Source organism: Enhydra lutris, unplaced genomic scaffold (assembly GCF_002288905.1).
Source record: "Enhydra lutris kenyoni isolate GAN:26980312 unplaced genomic scaffold, ASM228890v2 scaffoldscaffold20, whole genome shotgun sequence".
NCBI classification, from domain to species: Eukaryota; Metazoa; Chordata; class Mammalia; order Carnivora; family Mustelidae; genus Enhydra; species Enhydra lutris.
In genome coordinates this window covers 23,766,939-23,784,588 of record NW_019154104.1, presented here as the reverse complement: position 1 = coordinate 23,784,588, position 17,650 = coordinate 23,766,939, and the positions used below count along the sequence as shown (strand labels likewise).

Here is a 17,650-nt window from a genome sequence, read left to right as displayed (position 1 = left end):
GGCCCTTGGCCCCGGGTGAGGCGGCTTGCACCTTGGGGCCCCGACACGCACGGGAGTCTGCCGTTCCGAATGGGGCGGGGGAGGGGAGACAGTCCGCAGGGACCGAGCGCAGAAGGGGGTCTCCTCGAGTCGGTCCTTGCCCCCTTCCCGTCGCCGCGGAGAAACTTGGAGGGGGGAGGGCAAGCGTGGAGCAAGACCCCCCGGAGCTGGCAGTCTTCTTCCTCGCGGGTGAATAAATAAATTATTAAGCGCCCAATACACAATAGCCTCGCTAGATGGAGACGAGGAATCACTGCAGCGGCGCTGGCGGCGGCGGCGGGGAGCGCGGGCGGGAGCGCAGCCCGGGGCGGGAGGCGGGCGAGGCTCTGGCGAGGCTCACGTCTGTTTTCCTTTTTCGTGCATTATTTATTTCGCCTCCGCCCGCGGCCCTGCTGCCCGAGCGGGCGCTCCCGCTCAGCGCCTCTCGCGGGCCGGCGTGACGGGCGGGGAGAGCTTGGGCACCCCCGCGCCCCGGGCAGCCGCGCGGCGCCACGGGGAAGGGCGGGGATCCGGGGAGGCTTGCGCCGGCGGCTCCAGGCTGCTCGGAGGCGACTTTCCCCGCCCTCCCCCTCCGCCTCGGGCTCCCGCGCGGGGTGCCGCCCCTCCCGGCCAGCGCGCGGCCGGGTAGCAGCCCGGAGCCGCCGCACCCTGCGCCCCGTGCGGGCGCCCAGCGCCCGGCCTCCGCTCGGCAGCCCGCTCGGCCCCAGCCGCGCGCAAACTTTTGCTCCGGTGCCCGGCGCTCCTCCCGGGCATGTGAAGCCCCCGGGCGCCCGCGCAGCCGCCAGGGTGAGGACCGAGGCCCCGCCTAGAAGGCGGGGGACCGGGGAGGCGGCTGGCTTTAAATGGGGGCCGTCCGGCGGCTCGGGAACAGTCTGCCGCGGGGGGAGCGCGGACCTCCTTTCCCCGCGCCGAGGATCGGCCGGGGCCGCCGCCAGGCAAGGTGGCGTGAGGCACTGGAGGGGTGCGGGCAGAGAGGGAGACCGGGGGTGGCGTGGGGGAGGCTCACGCCCTGAAGCGGGAGGCCCGGGCTCGGGAGAGCGCGTGAGGGCAAATTGGGTGCGCACGGAGGTGCCCATGTTGCAGTGTGCGCAGTGAGGGCCGGCGGGGCAGGGAGGGTGCACGCGGCTTGTGATTTCCTGGCGCTGTGCATGCGGGCTCAGCGATTGAGCAGGCAGGGGTCGGTGGGTGTGCACGGCCGTTTGCGTGGGTGTGTAGGCAGGGTGAGAGGTGCCCGCCGGGTTTGAAGTGTGCTCACAGTGGGAGTGAGTTGTGCACGGCTGGGGAGGTTTCTGGGGAGATGCACTGGGCTCCGTTAAGTGTGCTTGGCTCTTTCCGGAGGTGTGCACGGAGCCAAAGTGTGCACGCAAGATTCTGGGGGTGTGCCCGGGGCCAAGGGATACACATAAGGTTCGGGAAGTGTGCGCCAGGGTTCGGGGTTCCGGGATGCCGGCTTCTGTGAGTGTGCACGAAGGGTCAGCGAATGTGCAAGCTGGAGGGAAGGGGCGGACTTGCTTTATGAGGGTGCCCCAGGGTGCGGGGCGTGTCCGCCCAACCCTGACCGCTACGTCTGCGGGTGCGCGCAGGCGTTGGTGCCCGCGCAGCGCCCGCCTGACCCCGGCGTTTGCTTCCCCGACAGTTCGCCCCCGAGAGCCCTGGTGCCGCGGGCCGAGATGCTCCTCCGGGACTTGGTGCTGCGCCGGGGCTGCTGCTGGCCCTCACTGCTGCTGCACTGCGCGCTCCACCCGCTCTGGGGCTTCGTGCAGGTGAGCGGCATGGCCGGACGGTGTGGGATGCCGGGCTGGAGGACCTCCTCCCCAGCAGGACTTGGGGAGGGGGTGTGGTACTTCACTCCCACGACCCTGGCTTCCTGCAGCCGCCCCTCTGGTTGCTCCCACGGAGAGTTTAGGAAAAGAAAAGTCTCCCACTCTCTCTATCGTCCATACTCTGGCCCTGGAAAGATGGGGTGGTGGGGGGAACTCCCCAGTAGGCCTCAGTCCTGGCCTGCTAAGGCCTGCAGGATAGGGCCTTGGAGCAGAAAGGGCCTGGGAGTGCCTTCCTGATGATAACATTCTGTTGCAAAAATGTGGGGAAAGAAACCTTAGGGCTTCTACAAACTGAAAAAGAAAATGATCCTAAGAATTATACATTCTTTATTTCCCACCAGAATCACTAGTAAACTTCTACTTAGCCTTCTTAAACTGGGCTTACCGAAGCTGGGGCTGTGTTTCCTGTAGGCCACGGAGTTGGGGGTGTGGACAGGTCATGTGTGGTGGCCCCCCCGTGGAGATGTGGGAAGGAACTAGCCATCTGTGAGGATTGCCTGGGCCTGGAGCCCTCACCGTGGGCCCCCGAGACCCCAGGGCACAAGCCAGGTGGCCGCCAGCCGCAGTGACTTCTGTTAGGCTCAGGGAGAAGGTCAGATGGCATGGCCCCTGGTACCTTCCAGAATGTCCACGGTCAGTGGTACAGTGGAGTGGTGAAGTGAACTCGCGTCAGCTCTGCATTTTGAGCCCCAGCTCTGCTCCTCACTGGCTCAGGACCTCAGGCAGTGCCTCTCTGAGCCTTGCTTTCCTGTTCCTTACTGTGCTATTGTAAGTACTTGTTGATACCACGCCAGTAAAGATCACTTAGCGCAGCACCTGGACCGCCCAGTGGTGGCTGTGACTGACATTAGCCATACTAGTAGCGGTCATGCCGCTCTTCCCTCTGGATGGCCAGCCACTCTCTTGATCACGACAGAGTCTGATGGACATTTTTTAATTTTCAGCGGTTCCACAGATGCTCGAGGACATTTTTGCTGTTTTGAGCATTGAAATCCCCAACTCTGGAGGTTTTGCGGCTTTACGCGGTTCTGGTGGCCTTTGGGGGGTTTGGGATCTTTTGGATGGTTGCCCCAAGTAGGGGATGATCAACCAAAGAAGAGGGGATGGGGTGAGATCCCCTGCTGGTCTGCCACGGGCCTTAAGCTGCCCTACGCGATGGGGCCCCGCTGGGACCCAGCTGTCCGTCGTGCTCGGATGGTGGCTTGGGTGACCATCAGGGAGCACCAGGGACTCTCAGGCTATGGAAGGAGCGTGCTGGTTGAGCAGGTGGATGGGCTGGGGTCTCTCCCCCCCGCCCCCCAGCCCCAGCCGCAGCTCCAGGCTCATCTCCTGCTCTGGCTTCTCCGGCTTGCCTCTGTCTCCCTCACGATTGTTTTCCTTCCGGAATTGACAGCTTTGTTTAATGTGTGAAACGGCAGTTATTAAACTCAGCTGTGCCTCCTCAGGATTCAGGATTTTGTCACTTCTAAACACTTGGGCGGCTCGGTACCAGCTTCCCTTGTGCAACTTTTAGTTGAACCTCGGATGTGAAGTTCACTGCATTTTTCTATTCGTCTGTTTACGGTTTTCCCTAACACTCCTAGAGAGCGATGCGATCTTGCTGGCATTCTGTGGCATGAACTAGCAGGATTCCAACAGCAGACCCGCCACCTCCCCACCATCACCACCAAAAGAAATAATTTTGTGACCGCAGCTCAGTTTTTTAGCAATGTCCTTCAGCCAGGCAGCGCTCACCCAAGCGCGCACGCATGCCTCTGTGTGTGGGGGGGGTGTGGGTGTGTGCGCGCGTGCGCGCACGCGCGTGGGTGTTTCAGATGCTGTTACTCAATATAAATCAATTTTCATGAAAATCAATTAGAAAAGGAGTCCTCTAGACAAGTAAAATGGGCAAACTGTTGGCAGGAGGCTCTGGAAAAATTAATCTACAAATGAAAAGGGACTGAGAAGCCAAAAGAAGAGGGGCTTTGGAATGGATGGTTCTGGTTTTTAAGGGAAAGAGCTGAGTCCAGGAGAACAGAGGGGAGAAGAGAAAGATACAAGTGCACAAGGGCCAGGTAGTTCCCTCTAAGTGGAGAGATTGAAATCTGCCACATCATAGGAGTTTCTTGAATATAGAGAAAGAGGTCAGAGCTGTCTGTGCTTTCATAAGCATTTTGCTAGAAGAATCCCCCAAAGTTGTAAACAGTTGTAAACAGTTGACCAGCATATCAAAGAGCTGAAATTAATAGGCTAATTGGTGAAGGAGGAGACCTGTGGTCTCCCCCCACCCCCACCAGCACCAGGTTCCCACCTTAAAATCAGCCTGAAGCCTCTGGCTGCCGCCCAGAGGGTAAGAAACATAACCATTAGAGTTGGATGACATTTAAATTGCCACAAGGTTGGTGGGGGCATTCCCTAGCCTTCCCCCGTTCTTTAATATGTCTAGAGTTTAGATCCTAGGCTTTTGTGATTCAGGGTTCTTCTAAGTTCACTTCCAGATGATTCCTTTTTTGTAAGCCAAGAGGATGACAGGCTGGCAAATTTATTAGGTGTGACAGGAGTGTGTCTCATCAAGTTAGTGTGATGCTGGCCTGTCTCCATAAAAGATGCCAGAAGCCATCATCTTTGTGGGCGTCCTCTAGGGAGACAGGCTCTGATCCGGGCCAGCGGTCTCTGTGCGCTGAAGGGGAGCCACCAGCAGCACTGAGCTCCTCCTGTGATCGGTCACTACACCTTGGCTTATCTCATCAGCAGCATTTATTGGGCACCTACTGTTTGCTAGGGCCTTTGTGAAGTGCAAGGAGGGAGCGGTCCCTGGCCTCTCGGCACTGACAGTCTGGCGCTGGACAGAAAATTAAGTAATCAGAGGCAAGAGAACTCAGCAGGAGCAGACGGCTTAGGGACGAGACCTGGCGGAAGAGCCAGAGGAGGCTCACAGAGGCAGTGCTGCGGCTGAAGCGTGAACAAGGACAAGATAGGAGCAGGATGCGGGCACGGACAAAGTGTCCAGGCAGAGGGAGTAGCCCTGAGGCCAGAGGGGAGAACAGGGCATTGGAGGAACTTAGGGGAGGGAAGTCCCAGGTAAGGCCATTGTTGAAAGCCACTAACATAATGCCTTACAGTTTGGACACGGTCCTGAGGGCTACGGGAGCCGTTGAGGTTTTAAGCAAGAAATGACACAGTCTCAGACTGGCATTTTAGAAATCTTGGTCCAGGCCCAGCAAAAAGATAGATTTGGGGAGGCAGGGGGTGACACAAGGGGGCAAAGACACTGGGGAGGGGAGAGTTGCCAGATTTAGGCAGGTAGAAATATAGGACATCCAGTTAAATTTGAATTTCAAATAAATAACACCTCATGCTTTAGTGTAAGTATATCCCGTCCAATATTTGGGATATACTTATACTAAAAATTGTTGTTTCTTTAAAATTTAACAAGTTGTCCTCTTTTTAAAATCTCATTCTCCTAGGTAAGAGGCAGGTGCTGCCCAGTGGAGATATGATGGTGTCCTGGCTCAGGGTGGTAGCAGTGGGAATGGGGAGAAACTGATGGGCATAGGGACTATTTGGGACATGACATCCACTGAACCAGAAGGCTGCACGGACTGGTCAGGAGTAAGTGGGAACACGGAGCACCATGGCTCCTGGACCACAGTGGCGGGTCCTAAACCCAGGTAACTGCAGGACTTACCTGTGCCTTAGCCCACGCTCCACCACAGCAACAGCAACAAGATTCTGGCCCCAGGGCAATGCTGCAGCGCAGGGGTGGGAAGGCAGGGGATAGCAAAACCGGACAAAAAGTGGTCACAAGAAGTCATGATGCCAACTTCTGTTCTGTGGGCTTTAGGCAAGTCGTTGGCCTCTCTGAGCCCCTGCTCCTGCTTATCCAAGTCCAGCCAAGAACAGGTGGCTTCAGGGAAAGTTCCTTCTCCCTGTGGGACTCCCCAAGATACAAACCAAGCAAGTCAGGCATTGAGATGGGCTCTCAATGCTGAGGTCTCCTATCAACTGGTCTAAATACAATACCACCACCAAGCACAGAACCCCCAGGTGGACCCAGAGCTGGGAGCAGAATAGATCCTGTGTTTGTCTGTTGGTGGGAGGACCATCCCCCAACACATCTTTTCATTGTGTGCCAACTGAATGCAGAGCTGTGAAATCTTAGTATGTTACTTAGCCTCGGGGGGTCTGTCCTCCCCCCATTCCCCATAAGCATCGATGACGGCGCTGGCCTTTCCCACTTATCCTCGTGGTGAAACGAGAGCCGTGGCTCACACACGGTCAGGCACAGAGGCACACTGCGTTAGGACTCCGGAAGCACAGACCCACCCGCCTGCCCCGGCTGAGATGCTCAGGGCTCCATGCGGGGAGCAGACATAATAAAGCAGTGGGCAGGGTGCCCCAGAGTGCCCCCAGGGAGAAGCAGCAGCTTTGGGCGGGTGGAGCCAACGTGATGGGTGGGGGTGGGAGCGGGGAACGTGGGATCCCGGAAGTTGGCCAGCGGATCAAGGTCAGAATAACCAGGTGTCAGTTAAGAGTAGCTCAGTGGCCACAGGCTTGTGCTGGACCAAACTCCAGTGAAGGACCCCAGGTGGGGGCCCCCATCAGGGAGAAGAACAGACACCCCAAACTGGATGCTTTTGTGAGGGCGATGGGTTAAGCAGTGGTGCGCAAGAACAGACACCCCAAACTGGATGCTTGCGCACTCCCATTCCAGTGGGGCCATTATGGTTCCTGGGCCAGAGAGACCCAGGAACCATAGATTTTTATTTTTAAATGCCAGGCGCACTCCTTTGTTCCCTCCCCCGTAAGCCTTGAAACTTGGCCCCGGCTTCCCTGCCAATAACTTTATCGCATTAAACTCTCATACACATCCGTGCCCTTACAGCCGCTCACAAAAATGGGTCATCGTGTTGGGCCAGGTTAAGCAGACGTGCTCCTCTCGCACTCTCGCGTAAATCGCCCCTCGGAGAGTAGGAGAGTCCTTGCTTTGGCAGTGGCCTTGCATGATGTTTGCACACTGTGGAGTCCAGCAGAGAAGCAACCTGGGAGGCCAGCGCTGGTCGGAACCGGGAGGAGGGCAGCTCGATGACCACGGCAGAGCCGAGAGGGGCGCTGCTGGAGAAGCCGGTGGGGGTACCATGGCTGCGCCGGGAGTTAGGGATCCCCACCAACTAACTGGGAAAGGTTCCTCATCCAAGGATCTGCTCTTCCTGGTGGGAGATGAGATTGCCTTTGGAGTTTGAAACACAGTCAGTGGCCCTTTAAGAACACTGAAAGGTGGTGAGCAGCTGCTTCCTGGCCTCGTAGATATTAAGTTAGGGCTGTAAATCAGCCCAGCTCTCCCTGCCATCACCCAGTGGTCATCACCCAGCTTGTTCACAGCCACCAAGTGTGAAGGGAGCATTGGAGCCCTAGGGCTCTCCCTGCTGGCCCGGGACATGTGTGGTAGAATTGGCCTCCAAAGGCCATCTATAGCATGCTCTTCCCAGTGGCCGGCCACAGCTGGCTACCTGCAGAGAAGCTGGGGTTCTGGGTTTCTACTCCCCCAAGAGCACAGCCGGAGAAGTTACTTTGGGCTTCATTGACGCGAGGATGCTCACCAACTCCATCCCTTCATGCCTTTAAATCCCCTCGTTCCCTGGGCCAGGCACAGAACCCTAGGCTCGAGGGTTAGGGCGGGACGCTGGTTTGTGTAAACCAGCAGTGCTCATGCAGGCTAGCCTGGGCACAGTCGAAGTCTAGCCTGGGCAAATTACACAAAACAGCCATGCCCAGTTCCACCTGCAGAAATTTTGATTTAATTGGTCTTAGGAAAGGGTCGGGCGTGAGTATTTTTTAAAGCTCCCTGGGAGGTTCTCATGTGCACCCAGGTCTGGGAACTGCTGGTCGAGCCTGGCCCCATCCTGGCTGACAGGTGCAGAACTGAAGACCAGTGTCGGAAAAACACCAGGCCAGGAGTCAAGAGGCATGGATTCTGGTCAAGTTTTTAATACTCGTTCATTTATTCACCAAATACTTATTGGATGCCAGGCATTGCCTTAGTGAGAGAAAATAAAAGGCTGGGTCCCTACCCCTGTAGAGCCTCTAGTCCAATGGTGAAGACAGGTAGGAATCAGGTAATCACCCAAATGGAGATTTTTGCCCCCCAGAGAGCAGCCTTGTGCCCGGAGAGCCTATAAGAGGAGCTCTGACCTGATCAGAGGAGTTTGCCTGAGAAGCTGATAGCCAAGCTGAGTAATGGACCAAGTCTGAGAACATTCTAGAACATTGGAGCAGCGTATATAAAGGGGAGGGTGGTGCGTGGCCAGGGTCCAGGGACTAGAGGAAGGGCGTTGAGAGCAGAGCAGAAGCTGAGAGTGTGGAGTGAGGTGGGGCTGGAAACGTTGTCAGGGGCCTCTGGAGCAGAACCACGTGGCCCTGTGAGCTCCTGAGCTGTGGTCAGGCGCCCAGGGATTGTTAGGAGCATGCGGATGGTTTGGCCCGCTGTGTTTCCCACAAGACCCCTCAGGCTGCCTTTGCTCACGTGGCCGGGCTGGGTAAGGTTCCTCCCTCCAGATGGGGGGCACCTTGGCCCTGCGAGGACATAGGAAGGCTATCAGGACCTGTGGTCAGAGAAAAGGGGAGGGCTTGGCCTTGTGCTGTACAGAGGAAGACTGCAGGAGTGCTTGGCTCAGGTTACTGATGAGGTCAAATCAGTGTCCTGTCACCGCCCAGGGTGTGGGAACCTCGGGCAGCCTGGGCCTCAGTTCCCTCCTTTGTGGGGCAGGGAAATTCTAAGAGTTAACCATCAAATCCTCATCTCCCCGTCAATAGCCAGGTCACATGCTGCGGTCTCACAGCCCGTCCCTGGCAGAGCTGGGAATAAAAGCTTGGTCTCTAAACCCACCAGGCCGGCTACCCACAACACCGTTCCCTTAGAGCCACCCCAACTCCTGCCTTCTGCCCGTGGTGGTCTGGGGGCGGGATCCCGAGTTCCAGCCTGGCTCACAGTGGGCGGGGTAGGCCCGTTTTGGCTCCCAGTGGCCTCACGGTCTTCTCCCGGGCACCTGCCTGTTTCTGCAGGTGACTCACGGGGAGCCCCAGAAGTCCTGCTCCAAGGTGACCGACAGCTGCCAACACATCTGCCAGTGCCGGCCCCCCCCCTTGCTGCCCCCGCCACCCCCGCCCCCACCGCCTCCCCGACTCCTCTCCGCCCCAGGTAAGTAAAGGCTCGCCTGTTTCTGGGGTTCTCTTTGTGTTTTCCGGGCCCAGGAAGAACCGGTGAGCAGAGCGAAGGACAGCCTTCCTTCCTTTGTAATTTTCCACTGGCCGAGCAGGAGGGAAGCCAAGGCCCGACTTCTCCCTGCAGTCTGCAGAACGCCTTTCCCACAGAACGTTCCGCCGGATGGAAGAGGATGTCTCTCCATCGGTTAATCAGATAAAAGTCAATCTCCATTTGATGAGCGGCTCGGCCTGGATTGTTCTGAAGGCCAGAGCTTGGAAGGGGGACAGCCTCCGGGCTGGTCTTAACGACCCCACGGGTGCACATGCTTTCGCTTCTCTATTTTAATTCGCCCATCAGGAGGCGATCGGTAGTGAACCCAAGTGTTGGCCAGAGGCGATCAGTAGCAAACCCAAGTGTTGGCCCTTACAGCCCTTTTGTTGCAAGTTCTGCTAGAAACCTCCCTTTCACTGGCTGGCCTTGAGTTCATCTACCAACAATGTGACTGCCTGGTCATCCAAACAAAGGAGGGTTTCTTTAGCCAGAAGTGGCCTCCTCCTGACTCGGAGGGGTAAAGTTTCCTGCTCACAATCGCTAGTTGAGAAGGTCTCTAACAAGAGATTCTGTATTTTGGATGGATGGCTCCAGGGCCGGCCTGTCATGTTGCCTGTGATCGTGTATGTGGCTCTCCCTCATGAAACACATCTCCGTTGAATTATTTTAAATAACCTTGAAAACGCTCCTTCTTGGGTGGACTGGGTCTTTAGGCTGTTGGTGTCCAGACGGTGATGAGATGCTGGGGGGACTTTGCTGTTCGGACATATTTGTGCATTTTGTCTGCTAGGCCCTTGCCTGTCTGTGTTTGTACCTGACACCTGTGGCCCAGTGCTTCCCAGAGTGTGGCTCTCAGCATCCCTTGAGCCGTTCCTTTTTTCATTTATTTATTTTAGAGAGAGAGAGAGAGAGCATGCGACTGTGCAAGAGAGAATGTGGGGGGAGGAGCAGAGGAAGAAAGAGAATCTTCCAGCAGACTCACCCCTGGGTGCCGAGCCCCACACGGGGCCGATCTCAGGACCCTGTGATCATGACCTGAGCTGAAACCAGGAGTCGTCTGCTCAACCAACTGAGCCACCCAGACGCCCGAGGCATTCCTTTTAAAGTGTAGCTCAGGACCCACTTCAAACCTACCGAGTCAGTCTTTGGGGTAAGGCTTAGGAATTGGCATTACAAGTTCAAAGGTGATCCAAATGCAAGTTAAAGTCGAGAAGCTTGGCCTGCCAGGCCCTGTGTTCCAGGCCTCTGCTAGACCCGGTAGCCTGGGATGCTCACGTCCTCCTCTTTCCAGAGGGAATCCCTGGGCTGTGCCATGCGGCCCAGCCTCAGGCACCTGCGTCTGGAGATCACTCCTTCCCCCTTCCCTTCCATTAGCAATCCTCACCTTGTTGCTGTCTGGGCTCTGGGTCTGAGTGGTCCTCCGATACGCTTGCATCTGATGGATCCACGGCCCCCCCCCCCCCCCCCGGGGCCCCCCCCCCCCCCCCCCCCGGGGGCCCCCCCCCCCCCCCCCCCCCCCATGGGAGTCCCTTCCATTCACCCCGTGCTAACCAAGCTTCTGTGCCAGACACAGAGATGAAAAGACCGTTCTGGTCTCCTGGGGTCTCTCAGCCTCACAGGGAAGGCCTCGGTGTCAGCAGTTCCCAAAACGTGGTCCTAGAGAACACAGGTGGCCACGAGATCTTCGAATAGTTGGGCCACAGTAGACAGCAGCGTTCACCTGGGTCTCCAGGAGAAAACAGGATTATTCTAGGTCAAGAAGGAGGGTGTGAGGGAAGGACTGTTAGGTCCGTTATTAAACGGAACGAGACCGAGACAAAGTGAAGTTATTTAAAGTTTTATTTTATGACAAGTATTAGAAGTTAGACTGATCGGCCAGGGCCGTCTCTGAAGAGAGCGACCCCTTCCAGTCTCACAGACTAACTTTTATAGAGCAAAAGCCTGGCCAGACGTAGGTGGCCAATGAGATTGTAACGTTGCATAGTCATGTTAGGTCACACACAGGTGGCCAATTGAATTATAATTTACCCTATAGTAGCTGTTTGAACTAACCTATTACTCTGGTCAGAATTGGCGCTCAAGTTTGGCACCGAAAAGGCGGAGTTTATATTCTTTGGTGGTTAGGGAGACAATATGTGTACTTTTACTGATTGGATGTCTCCACCTGGCCTGACTCGTCCTTGTATTCTGGGCTCTGTTATTAGGAACTAGCTGACCATATTTTACTGGTTTCCCAGACTTGCTTCTAAGTAAGTTTCTCTGGGGGGAGGGGGGCAGAGTCAGTTTAAGTTTTACTGCACAAACAACAAAATGGCTTTTAACCAAGATGGAGTCGCTCTGGCTAAATAGGTTCTTACAAGGACATCAGGCAGAAGGAACAGAGTAATGACTTTGTGAGCCTCATCGTGGGAGTCCCGAACCCTTTGGCTAGGAAGTTAGCAGTGAGCGAGAGAGGGGCGGCTCCCGCCATCACAAAGTTGTTTGCAGAAGGAGTGTCCTTTCCTGCCGTGTTTCCGGAGACGCTCTTTCTGGGCGTGTGTCCGCCTTTTGCCCATTTGTCCCATGGATGTGCCTTGCATCCCTTCCACTCACAAGGGCCTCTCCTCCGCTGGCCAGCATTGGCTGAGTTCCCGCAGTGGGCAGTGGGCAGTGGGCAGTGGGCAGGCCGGCAGCCCCAGGGCCACCCAGGGACTTGGCCTCCCCAGTAGGGGCTGGAAGGGAGGCCCTGGGATGGCGTGAAAGAACTCTCCAGTAGCTGTTGGCTGGGCTGGAGCACAGGGACCCGTGGAACCCTTCAGCCCTGGGCTGACTGAGACCGCCGGTCTCCCTTTTGCAGGGCCGCTCTTCTAACAAAGGCAAGGTGGTTTTTTAGGTGCTGATCTGTTGGGTTTGGGTGTGTTCGTTCTGTTTTGTTTTATCATGAAACTTTCAGGGACGCTGGCCCACCCCTGGTCTCCATCTGGAACTCATTGCTCATGGGGACAGCTCAGCTGTGTGTTCCTATGGGAGGGCCCAGCCCCGCGCCACCCTTCCCGGAAGCCCTGGGAAGTCTGTGGAGGTAGCCCTGCCTGAGTCCCACCTGCCACGGGGAAGGCGCGTGGAAGAGCGTCTCCCCATCTTCGTTTCTCAAGCACAGGTTTTCACCGCCCTTAAAAGGAAGGGGCAACTTCACCGTGTGAACTTGTGCAAGCTGTGGGTTGTCGGGAGACACGGGACCAGGGGTTCTGAAACTTGAGTGTGGTCAGACGCCCCTGGAAAGCTTGTTTCCACCCAGGTTGCTGGACCCCATCCCCAGAATTCCTGGTTCAGTAGGTCTGGGGTAGGGCCTGAGGATTTGCGTTTCTCATACATTCTCAGCTGCTGCCGCCGCCGCCAGCCCAAGGTACACACTTTGAGAACCGGTATTCTAGAGCATGACAGAGATGTTAAAGGCAGACCCGGCCCTTCCACTCCCTAGTCCTGTGATGCTGGGCATGTCATCTTCCCTCTTAGGGCCTCAGTTCCCTCATCTGTAAAGTGGGGCTTGGGGTACCCCCCGGGAGAAGGGGTTGCTGGGAAGACTATAGATGACATAGACTGAATGAGGCAGAAACTCCACGCTTGAGAAGCCCTGTGGCAGCCCAGCTCTCCTGCCCTCCAGACCTGGTGCCAAATCTTGCTCATTAGCTACCCTTAACTGCATGGGACCTCAGTTGCTGCATCTGTAAAATGGGGCCACTGACAACACCGGCCGCATGTGGATGGTTGGGGGGATTTGGTGCCGTAAAGTTAACACAGTGCAGAGCCCAGAGCCCAAGTCGTACAATGAATGGCGGCTAATAGATATTAATGGTCACAGGGGTGATAAAAGGTCACTGGCGTCCAGGTTAGGGGTTACTCAGACCTGGGGCTGGCGAAGGAGCATCAGGTTAGAAACTTGAGGATGAAGTTGGCTCTTTAAGGATGTGTCGGCTGTCCCGGATTTTCAACAGAACGGGAAAGGTTTTCGGAGAGTCCCACCCAGGGTCCCTTTCTGGGGAGCCCTTGCTGGGCTCACGGTCAGTCGGGGCTCCCCAGGCCCACGTATTTCTGGGAGGCGTGGGCGGGGGTGAATCCTGGCAGAGACAAAGGCACACTCAAGGGGCCTGAGCAGCAAGGCCACGGCAGCCGCCAGAGCTCAGGACCTGGGCTCACTTGGTAAATGTCAGCAGTGCCCACTCGTCCCCGCGTGTGACTCAGACACGGCTGAGGCCAGGGAAGGAGACGCGTACCAGCCCTCAAGGAAAAGCACAAACACCCCTCCGTGAGACCTGCTTCTGAGGCTGATTGGGCCCAAAATAGCTGTGGCAGAACAGAGGCGTGAGCCTGCATTTCCATAGTGCCTGTCTTCACGGAGTCAAGTCACTGATAGAGGTTTTATTTTTGCATTTGTTTTATTCTTAGAAAAACCAGAAGAGAGGTTAAGTGACTCCCCAGAGGGCGCCCAGCGGTGGTGGAGCTAGCATGGGGTCACCTGGCTCCACATCCCGTGTGCCAAGGGCCAAGTTTTAACAAAGAGAAACACATGGGACTGTGGAAGTTCTAGAATGCTTTTTTTTTTTTTTTTTCCACTCACCCAGAACACTAGAAGGAAAATGATATTTAGCTCCCGGTACTGAGGTGGAGGCTTGCCTCAGCTCATTTAAAACTCAGCCACTCCTCTGTACTAAGTGGTATTATCCCCAATTTCTGTGCGGAGCCTAGGGCTCAGAGAGGGTGAGTTACTGGTCTCAGGCTGCCCAGCTGGTAAGAGGGAGCAGTCATTCCTGCTTCCTGCTGCCTCCTTTGCCTACCTCTGCCCCTCCACTTCGGACAGCCAGCATCAGGGGATTCCCCCTCCTTTTCTTGAACGCGCCTCACTCTTCCCTTCTCAGAGCCTTCGAATATGTGAGTCCTTCCCTGTGCCAGGCTCCCCCTCAAAGGAGTTGACCTTATGTCATACAGATATCAGCTTGAATATCCTCCCGGAAAACCCTCCCTGATTTCCACAGAGGTCACACCATTCCCAGTTCTATCTACAGCTAAGAGTTTGGGGATCATCCCAAAATTCATGGTGAAATCAACCGCCCACCCATTCTCCCTTTCGTGGGCGTGGGGTTCACAAGGGCCCAGCAGGAGGCTCCAGCTGGAGGTCTGTCCTACGGTTGCGGTCAGTTGGCTGGGGCTGGCTGCACCTTGACGGCTTCCCTGCTCACGTCGGGTAGTTGGTGATGGCTGTCGGCTAGGTCCCCAGCCGGCCAGGTCCCCCAGACCCATGTGCTGTCTCCCTGGGGCTCGGGCTTCCTCGAAGCATGGCGGCCGTGGGCTGAGCCCCAGGAGCAGGTGGAAGCCAGCTGAGGAGGTGACGCATCACGGCTGCTGTATTCGATCTTGGAATCATGGGCCCAAGGCTGCTCGCATTGCGGGAGTGGGACTCAGTCCCCGCCTCTTGATAGAGGAGTGTCAGAGAAACTGCCCACATTTTTAAAAGCAGGCCACCCTCCATCTTTACAAACTCTTTGAACTTTTTCCTTTATAACAATCATCCTGCCCTTTAAGAACGGTCTTTTTCCTTTATAGCAATCATCCTACCCTTTAAGTATCAAATTTGATCTTTAGCAATTAATTAATTAATTGACTAATGCCTGGATCCTTCGCTGGATGTAGCGAAGTTCCCTAGCACGTGTCTGGCCTATCGCAGGTCCTCAGCAGCTACTCGTCCGTGGGGTTTGCAAATAATTTTGACTGTCTGCTCTTGCCAGGCCCTGGGCTAGGTTCTGGGAATGCAGCCGTGGACTTGACAGAAGAACCGCTGCAGTGACAAAGTTGACATTTTATTGTGTATTGGCTCCAGCAGCCCAGGGGATCCTGGGACAGAAAATAAACCGAAACCATCACCAGTAGAGGGAAACATGTGCTACAAAGGTCGCTAAAATCTTGGGATCTGATGGGGCATCACTGGGCGGTCACTTAGATCGCGTGCTCTGGGGACAGGAAGTGATGTTTCAGCTGGGAGCTGGTGGAAGGGAATTAGTGGGGGAGGGGGGGACGACCCCAGGCAAAGGGCATTCTCAGTGGAGGGGACAGCCAGGGTGGTGCTTGGGGTGTGTGAAGGGCCAGGTGGCTCTGGCTGCTCGATGAAGGAGGACAGGAGGGGGCGAGGCTCAGAGGGAGGCAACACCCAGACAGCGCAGGGCCCCGGAGCCTAGGGAAGAGGGTGGGGTTTTATCTTAAGCGCACCTAGAAACCTCTGGAGCAGAGGTGTGGCATGGCCTCCTTTACACCTTACAGAGACCAGGTCCCCAGTGAGGAGGCTGTCACTTGGGTCCAGGCCACAGGTGGCGGTGGGGTAGTCAGTGGTGTGGCCTGGAATGGGGGGAGGTGGCCACAAGGGAGAGGAGGTGGTGTCAAGTCCCAGTTTGACTGAAGATGGTTTGGAGGCAGGGGTGAGGGGACGCAGTGGTAGCTGTGGTTGTAGGGGAGGGACAGGAGGCAGGATGGTCACTGGTTGTAGGGGAGGGTCAGGAGGCAGGGATGCCACTGGGTTTTGTGGGATCAAGGAGCAGAGAAGCCACGGGACGTCACCCACACCACTCCTCCCCTTGGTCCTCAATGTTGCTGATCTCAGTGGCGGGGTCGTCAGGCAGACTCAGATAGCACGTGAAGGGTTAGCCGAGGATCAGTTGTCCCGCCATTTCAGCAGCTGTCATTTTAAGGACACAACCTCTGGGGCTTTAGCACAAATCCAAGGTTTAACAACCCTTCATTGCATCAAAGAAGCCAACCAGATTTTCTTCTGGGGTGTAAGGAGTTTGAAGCCAGCAGAGGAGGCCATCAGAAGCCTCCAAAGCTGAGGACAGGTGCGAAGGGTGAGGCCGACCCCTGGGACCGGCTTCCACAGGGCGCCGGGCTCGTAAGTGCGTGACCGCAGTGCGCTGTCCCGGCTGAGAGCAAGACCTGATGAGGGACCATAGGCACCAAACAGGAGCCATGTCGCTTCGCAGGGGTCTTGCTTCCTGGGCTGCCCCGGTGACGCCGGTCTCCGCGATCACCATGGTTTTGGACGTTAGAGCATCAGACATTCATTGTTTGCAGGATGCGGTTTCCGTCCTGTCATCTTTGAACCACCTGCGGGCCTGGGAGCAGGAGGGCCTGGGCGCTGGGGCCTGCTCTGGCCCTTAGCATCCGGGTGCTGGTCCCTGCCCCTCTCGGAGCTTCCATTCGCTCATCTGCCAAAGCGGGAGGCTGTTCTCTGAAGGCCAGGGTTGGGGTGGAAACAGTCCGTGAGGGCCTGGCCTGGCACCCGGTGCATCCCACTCTCAGTAAACGGGGTCTCTTGTCCGCATAATCCTGGCTTGAGCAAATCTCTTATCCAGATTGGCCTCAACTCCCCCATCCACAGAATGGGCTGGCCCTTTTACTGAGCAGAGTGTACATGGGAGCTTGACTCTTGTCCCTGGACTTGAGCCTCTGGTATCCCAAAGAATTTACCAGTTTTGGGTGTGTTCTTTTTTTTTTTTTTTCCTTTTTTTTTTTTTGTTGGAAAAGGAAGGGTTAATGTATTAGCTTTTACATGTAATTGTGGATATTCTTTTTTTTAATAACTTTTATTAACATATAATGTATTATTTGCCCCAGGGGTACATGTCTGTGAATCATCAGTCTTACATATTTCACAGCACTCACCACAGCACATACCCACCCCAATGTCCATCACCCAGCCACCCCATCCCTCCCCCCAAGCCCCCCCAGCAAACCTCAGTTTGTTTCCTGAGATTAAGAGTCTCTTATGGTTTGTTTCCCTCCCAATCCCATCTTGTTTCATTTTTTCCTTCCCTACCCCCCACAGCCCCCCACGTTGCCTCTCAACTTCCTCATATCAGGGAGATCATATGATAATGGTCTTTCTCTGACTGACTTATTTCACTCATCATAATACCCTCTAGTTCCATCCACATCTTTGCAAATGTCAAGATTTCATTTCTTTTGATGGCTGCGTAGTATTCCATTGTGTATATACCACATCTTCTTTATCCATTCATCTGTTGATGGACATCTAGGTTCTTGCCATAGTTTGGCTATTGTGGACATTGCTGCTATAAGCATTCGGGTGCACGTGCCCCTTCGGATCACTGCGTTTGTATCTTTAGGGTAAATACCCAGTAGTGCGATTGCTGGGTCATAGGGTAGTTCTATTTTCAACTTTTTGAGGAACCTCCATGCTGTTTTCCAGAGTGGCTGCACCAGCTTGCGTTCCCACCAACAGTGTAGGAGGGTTCCCCTTCTCCGCATCCTCGCCAGCATCTGTCATTTCCTGACTTGTTAATTTTAGCCCTTCTGACTGGTGTGAGGTGGTATCTCATTGTGGTTTTGATTTGTATTTCCCTGATGCTGAGTGATGTGGAGCACTTTTTCATGTGTCTGTTGGCCATCTGGATGTATTCTTTGCAGAAATGTCTGTTCATGTCCTCTGCCCATTTCTTGATTGGATTATTTGCTCTTTGGGTGCTAAGTTTGCTAAGTTCTTTATAGATTTTGGATACTAGCCCTTTATCTG

General features: G+C 55.6%; 1 protein-coding gene across 1 annotated transcript in view; it reads left to right on the top strand.

Annotated features, from left to right (window-relative positions):
* The first annotated feature begins 1,709 nt into the window (after positions 1 to 1,709).
* LOC111148791 (proline rich membrane anchor 1) overlaps positions 1,710 to 17,650 on the top strand; it is a 55,725-nt gene continuing 39,784 nt past the window's right edge. Inside the window, exons 1-2 of the mRNA XM_022505604.1 lie at positions 1,710 to 1,802; positions 8,904 to 9,039. Coding sequence (XP_022361312.1) covers positions 1,710 to 1,802; positions 8,904 to 9,039 — 229 coding nt within the window. The remainder of the gene's footprint in view (positions 1,803 to 8,903; positions 9,040 to 17,650) is intronic.